Source organism: Belonocnema kinseyi, chromosome 5 (genome assembly GCF_010883055.1).
Source record: "Belonocnema kinseyi isolate 2016_QV_RU_SX_M_011 chromosome 5, B_treatae_v1, whole genome shotgun sequence".
Taxonomy (NCBI): domain Eukaryota; kingdom Metazoa; phylum Arthropoda; class Insecta; order Hymenoptera; family Cynipidae; genus Belonocnema; species Belonocnema kinseyi.
In genome coordinates this window covers 79,162,185-79,168,433 of record NC_046661.1, presented here as the reverse complement: position 1 = coordinate 79,168,433, position 6,249 = coordinate 79,162,185, and the positions used below count along the sequence as shown (strand labels likewise).

At 28.5% G+C, this 6,249-nt stretch overlaps 1 protein-coding gene across 5 annotated transcripts in view; it reads right to left on the bottom strand.

The window, feature by feature from the left end:
- Positions 1-6,249, bottom strand: part of LOC117173520 (fructose-bisphosphate aldolase-like) — a 37,858-nt gene that overhangs the window by 28,739 nt on the left and 2,870 nt on the right. The window contains exons 1-3 of one of the 5 annotated variants that reach the window (XM_033362155.1): positions 3,348-3,403; positions 2,720-2,950; positions 2,378-2,437 (exon numbers count right to left, since the gene is read on the bottom strand). The exons of 1 other annotated variant lie outside the window; for it this stretch is intronic. Coding sequence is in view for 2 of the 4 variants with exons in the window: in XM_033362152.1 (XP_033218043.1) it covers positions 3,348-3,401 (54 nt within the window). In the remaining 2 variants the exon portion in view is untranslated. Of the gene's footprint in view, positions 1-2,377; positions 2,438-2,719; positions 2,951-3,347; positions 3,455-6,249 lie in introns of those variants that run through there. 3 more of the 5 variants (XM_033362158.1, XM_033362152.1, XM_033362153.1) reach the window with 3 other exon arrangements.

The window sequence follows — 6,249 nt, the reverse complement described above, 5'->3', positions numbered from 1 at the left end:
CAACATTTATTTCTTACAACTCAAAATGATAGAAAAATGGCTCCTTCAAATTTAGAAAAAAACTGAAAACGAAAATTTCCTACGTGCCAACTACATAAAAATGTTAAAAATAAAAAATGTCCTTTTTCCAATTCATAAAATATTAAAATACCATATGTCCTACTTTCCAATACGATAAGAACTTAAAGAATATGAATTGTCCTCTGTTAATTTAACCAAAATAAAAAACTAAAATTTCCTCCTGTCTATTAAAATTCAAATTGTGAAATTCAAACATTTTCACATACATAAATATTTTCAATTTGAATTATGTTACTTTCAAGCCGCTTAAAACTAATAATTGGTCAATACTTATTTATACATAAAAATTCAACAATAACAACACAAATAACAATACAAATTACAATAAATATATTTACATATTTAGAAAAATTCAGTAGGCTTTCAATTTAAAAAAATTCAATTTCAAATTGTTTAGTTTTAACTTTCAAATGTTCGTTTAAATTTGTTTAAATACTAAGGCTTTCGAATTAAAGAGTTCAATATTTTCAAAGTTAAAATTTTCGTTCATTTTGAACAGATTCAAAATCTTGTAACATCAATTTTATTCAATTTTTAACAGTCGAACTCCAATCCAGTTTAAAAAATCATTACTTAATTTATGTTTGGAATCGATCCACTTAAAACTTATTGTTTCTCAAAATTTTTTAATTCAGTAGATTTTTTCTTTAATTTTTGGAATTGCCTACCTTTACAGAATTTTTCGTAAGACTAACTCCTTTTCCAGCTCGTTTAGGCCTACACTCTAAATTTAAGTCAGTCAAAAGTGACTGATTCGAAGTCAATTTTACCCAATGAAAAAGTAAGTCATTTAAAATTATCTAATCTGTTGAATTTTCATTTAAAAAATACTATTTTTTAAACAAAAATGGAATATTTAAATTTTTAATAAACAAAATTAATGTTCAAGGCAAAAAAATAATGTTAAACAAAGTAGTTACCTTTTTGACAAAAAAGATGATCCTTCAAATAAAATATTGAATCTTTAACAAAGAAAATTCATTTTTACCAAACTAGTTCAACTTTCAACAAAGTCGTTGAGTTCCGAGCAAAAAATAGAATTTTTAACTGAAGCAAATGGATTAAAAACAGAGAAATTTATTTTTTCAAAAATAGTTCAAGTTTCAACCAAACAGAATTGTTGTTGTTGAATTTTCAACTAAAAAAGACGAATATTCAACCTAAAATGGAACAGATAAATTTTCAATTAAAAAAATGAATTTTCAAAATAAAGCCATGAATTTTCAAGAAAGTAATTAAATTATGAACCAGAGAAATAAGTTTTTAACTAAAATTATGAATTACTAACAAAAAAATAAATTTTTATCAAAGTAGATTAACTTTCAGCCGAGTAGTTGACATTTCAACAACAACAAAAATGAACTATCAATGAAATAATTAAATTCTCAACCAAACAGATGAATTTTTATCTAAAAAAGGTCCATTTAAAAAAAATGAAATAGTTCAATTTTCCATCAGCAAAATTCATTTTAAAAAAAGATTTTTACTGAAATAGTTCAATTTTTCACCAAACAAATAAATTTTTATCAAAAATAATAAATCAATACCACAAAAAAGATTTAACTGTAGTTGAATTTTTAATTTAAAAAAATGTTAAATCTAAACAAAAAATATAATAGCTGATATTCCATTCAAAACATATTTGTATTTTAAATAAAAAACAGTCTAATTCAATAAAAAAATAATTTAGAACTAAGAAGATTTATTTTCTACCATTAAAAACAAATTGATCTAATCAGTAACATGCACAAACCGTATCAGTAATTTTGAATGATCTAATCAAAGTAGTTTTCACTAGTAGTAGTAACTTTCACTAATTAAATCAGTAATTTTTATTGATCTAGTCTCTAATTTTCAAAGTATTAATCAGTCATTTGTGGGCAATTTAAATGATTTTTTTATTAAACAGTGGTTCATCTGTTCAAAAACTGTTTTATGAGTCGAAATGGCTGACCTGTCAGTCAATTCATGCTTGATTAATTTAGTCAGTCGAATTTTGACTGATTTAACTTCAGAGTATAACATTACGAAAAATTCCGTAACAACAGTCATATCCCGTTTTTTCCCGGCCTTAACAAATTCCCAGTTCAGCGTCCACCCTGAAATTATTTGTATAATTTAAAAAAATAGTCAACGACTGCTATATTTTTTGTTATGGATAAAGAATGAAATAAAGATTATTAATTTATTTACTAATTTTCATTTGCCATATTCTTGTTCAATAAAAGATTAATTGACGTTTAATCGATAATTATTCGACTTCGAGTCTATTTAATAAAATAATTATTTTACTCACATTAGTATTTTTGTACAATTAATGATTGTCCACTGTAGAAAAGTCTCTCGAATTCTACATCTGTAATGTAATCGTGAAGACCATTTAAAGGTTTTCTACTGTAATGAACCGAAAATATATGTTTGATTCTCAGTGAATTTTAATCAGTTATAACAAGAAATTAAAAATGAAATAAAATTATAAAATGGGGAGCGTTGAAAGGTTACAGACACTGGATAATAACAATCAAGATTATGCCAATTGCTTGAAGTAAATAGGATATAAATACACATCATTATGGGACTTATCAAAGAAGATTAGAAATCAAGAACGATTGGGTGTTTACAATTCAAAATTGCTTACCACTTCCGATAAAATAATGTTGCGTCGACTATCTCAAGGGGTCTTGTTATTCTGATATTTCGAGATTTTTCTACCCACATGGAAAAGTACAACTTTCTAAAACTGTCTAGCCCAACGGTCACTTGCTACGTGCCCACAATCGCATAAGAACGATACACAGACTCTAGGCAGTACTTTTTTTCTTGACAAACACAAAATTCATAAACTCACTGGACGATAATGTTCACAACACTTTAAAGAAAATAAGTAATTAGCTCTTCATAGTCACATGATTATAATTTTATAAATTGTAAATACAGGGGGAACCTCCCTACAGTGAATAATTATTAATTAAGAGCACAAATAGATAAAAAATAATTAATTTTAATCTATGAAGACGTATTGTGTCTTGAATATAAATTAAATAAATTATTTTAAATATATTAGTATTTTTAATTAATTACTATCCACTCTACGTTGCCATATCCACTGTAGGAGGTGACCCCTAGTTAATTTCAGATTATGTAAAATTCGGAATTGTTTTTTGTCAAATACACTTTAAAAAATAATAAAATAATCATAGTAAATTATTTATATTGTATTTCATATGACTATTGCGAAATTTATTTATTTAAATAATGAGCCTTACCCACTTTAAATCACTGACAGTAATGCGTACATTTAAACCTACACGTGCTTCCATCTTTTATGTTAGTTAATTAATGAACCGATCGTTGACTGCTAGTTCGGAACCTTCGATACCAGTACAAAAAAATTGGTACTTGGCCAAATTTTTTGAACCAGTGCAACCAGTGGAAAAATGTATGACGAAATTTGTCAATGAATTTAAATGGATGCGTGCGTGCGTAATAAAGACCTTGTCGCACGTGTCACTCAATTGTTGTTACGTCAGCAATTAGACTTTATTTTAATTTTTTATTTTATTTAAATGGAATGGAAGCTTCTAATGTGTCCCCTAAGGGTTTACATTTTTCTTACACCTTCTCTATTCCTTTACACACCCTCCACACACTTACTTGGTGGTGGAAGGGGGACCTACAGTTTAAGGCGGGTTCCGAACCACCAAGAGCAACAGCCTTAAGTACTTAGAGAAAACCTTTTTCTCTAGAGGTACCGGTCCCACGACTCTCCGGAGATGAACAACTCCCTTGCTAGGCTAGTGTTCACCGCATGGGCCACCGAGACTCTTCCAGAGTGCGAGGCGGGAATCGAACCCGCAAGCCGAAGGAGTGGGTCCAAGCCTACGCTTTAGCCCCCACGACCATCGTCCCACTTCTATTTTATTTATTTAAATGAATTTGCAAATAAAAAAGGTCAATTTTCGACCGAAAATGGAGTAGATAAATTTTCAATTGACAAAATTACCTTTCAACAAACAAAAAAAGATTTTTTAGCAAAAGAAATACATTTGGAACAAAGTAGTTCAACTATTAATTAATATAATTTAACCAAAAAAGATATTTGTAACCCAGAAGATTAATTCTCTACCAAAAAGACGAATTTTTGCTAAAAAATATTATTTTTGAACAAAATAGTTAAATTTTCTTCCAGAAATGAATTTTCAACTGAAATGATGAATCTTAAACAACAATTAAAAAATTAATTCTCAAACAAAAAACTAACAAGTTTAAAAAAAAACAGTTCAATTAAAAAAAAGATTAATTTTCAACTTACACCAAACAAATAGATTTTTAACAAAGTGGTTCAAATTCACCCAAGTAGTTGATTATTTACGAAGTGTCTCGTCGTCCCGAAATTCGGGACGATTAGCCTATTCTCACCATTTAGCTAGTCGTCCCGAAATTCGGGATGACTAGCCTATTTTTATTATTTGTCTAGTCGTCCCAAAAATTATGTATTTTTTAAATTTTACTCCTTTTGAGTTAGCCAAAGATTATCAAAACTGCTATTTGCCCCTAGAAACATTCAGAAACGAATAAAACTAAAAGTTAGGTTATGTTTAAGAAAATGTCCAAATCAATTTATATACGATATTTGCTCTGTGTCACCGTAGTCTCTAGTTCGTTCGAAACCTCCCTATGATTTCCGCGCGCTTGGATTGGATCTTTTATCATTTGAAGCTTGATAAAATTATGGAAATTTTATATTTTCCTTCATTTATTTCAGTTACTAATACAAATTCACCAAAGGCTTAGTTTTTTTATGAAAATAAGGAATATCTTGGTAAAAAGTTTAGAATTTTTTTAAATAGACTTGCTACTAGAAATAATTTAAGTCACACCCATAAACCTTTCCAATATCTGATAAGGGGAAAGGCGGTCTTGTGTCTGATCACAGAAATAATTTGAGGTCACATCCTCTGCCCCTTTTCCAAAGTCCCGTGGGAGGCGGGAAGGCACTCCTGTGCCTGGTCACAGAAATAATGTAAGATCAGACCCCAGCCCCTTCTCCAACGCCCCGCGGGGGCGGGAAGGCACCCCTGTGTTAGTTAGTATTTTCTATCATATTGAAATAAAACTTTAATGGTGATAAGGCTGAAAAATAGTGCGAGGCTCGAGGACTGAAAATCACTATATTTTATCAACTATAATTGCACTATTATTATTTTTTCAGAACGATTGGCTAAATTGTGGAAATAGGCTAATTGTCCCGAATTTCGGTATGACTTACATTTTTGATAATTTTTGTTTAGTTAAAAGGATAAATTTCATAAAATGCATCCTTTTCGGGACGACTAGCCAAATGGTAAAAATAGGCTAGCCGTCCCGAAAATCGGGATGACTAGCTAAAATGAAAAAAATGCTATTTATCCCGAAATTCGGGACAAGACGCAGCCGAACATTTAACCAAAAAAGAGCATTTTTCAACCAAGAGGATTCATTTTCTAAAAACAGACGAAATCTCAACCAAAAAGTTAAATTTTCACAATAAAACAAAAACTAAATTTTAACAAAAGAGCTACATTTTTAACTAAAAAATTTAATTTTTAACCAAAAAGATCAATTTTCGAAGATAATGATAAATTCTAAAAAAAAATTAAACAAATTAGTTCAACTTTATTCAAGAAGTAAAATTCTTTTTTAAAAAATGGATCAATTTTGTAACAAAAACAAATGAATGTTTAACCTAGCAATTCAACTTGGAACCAAGTATTTGATCTTTGAAACAAAAAAGATTTTAAGTTTAAATTTATGAAACAGGGCAATTAATCCAAAAAATAACAATTTTCAACGTAAAAGTTGAATCTTCAACCAAACAGTTTAACTTTTAACTCCAAAAATAAATGTCTACTGTCAAAAAAGTCACTTTAACAAATTATTCAGTCAATATTGATGACTGAATCAAACATTCACTTGAAATGATTGATTTTGCAGCAGATAGAAGCTACTCATTTGTCTGCAATAACGAAATTTAAAAAAAATTTAAATTAAAGTTTAAATTAATTTTTTAATTTTTTATAGTTACTGAATAATACCAGTCAAAATGATTAAATATATCCGTATTTATTGGCAGAAAATAAATATTCTTGTCTACAAATAATTAATTTTTGTTTTGTTTGATTATTCTTT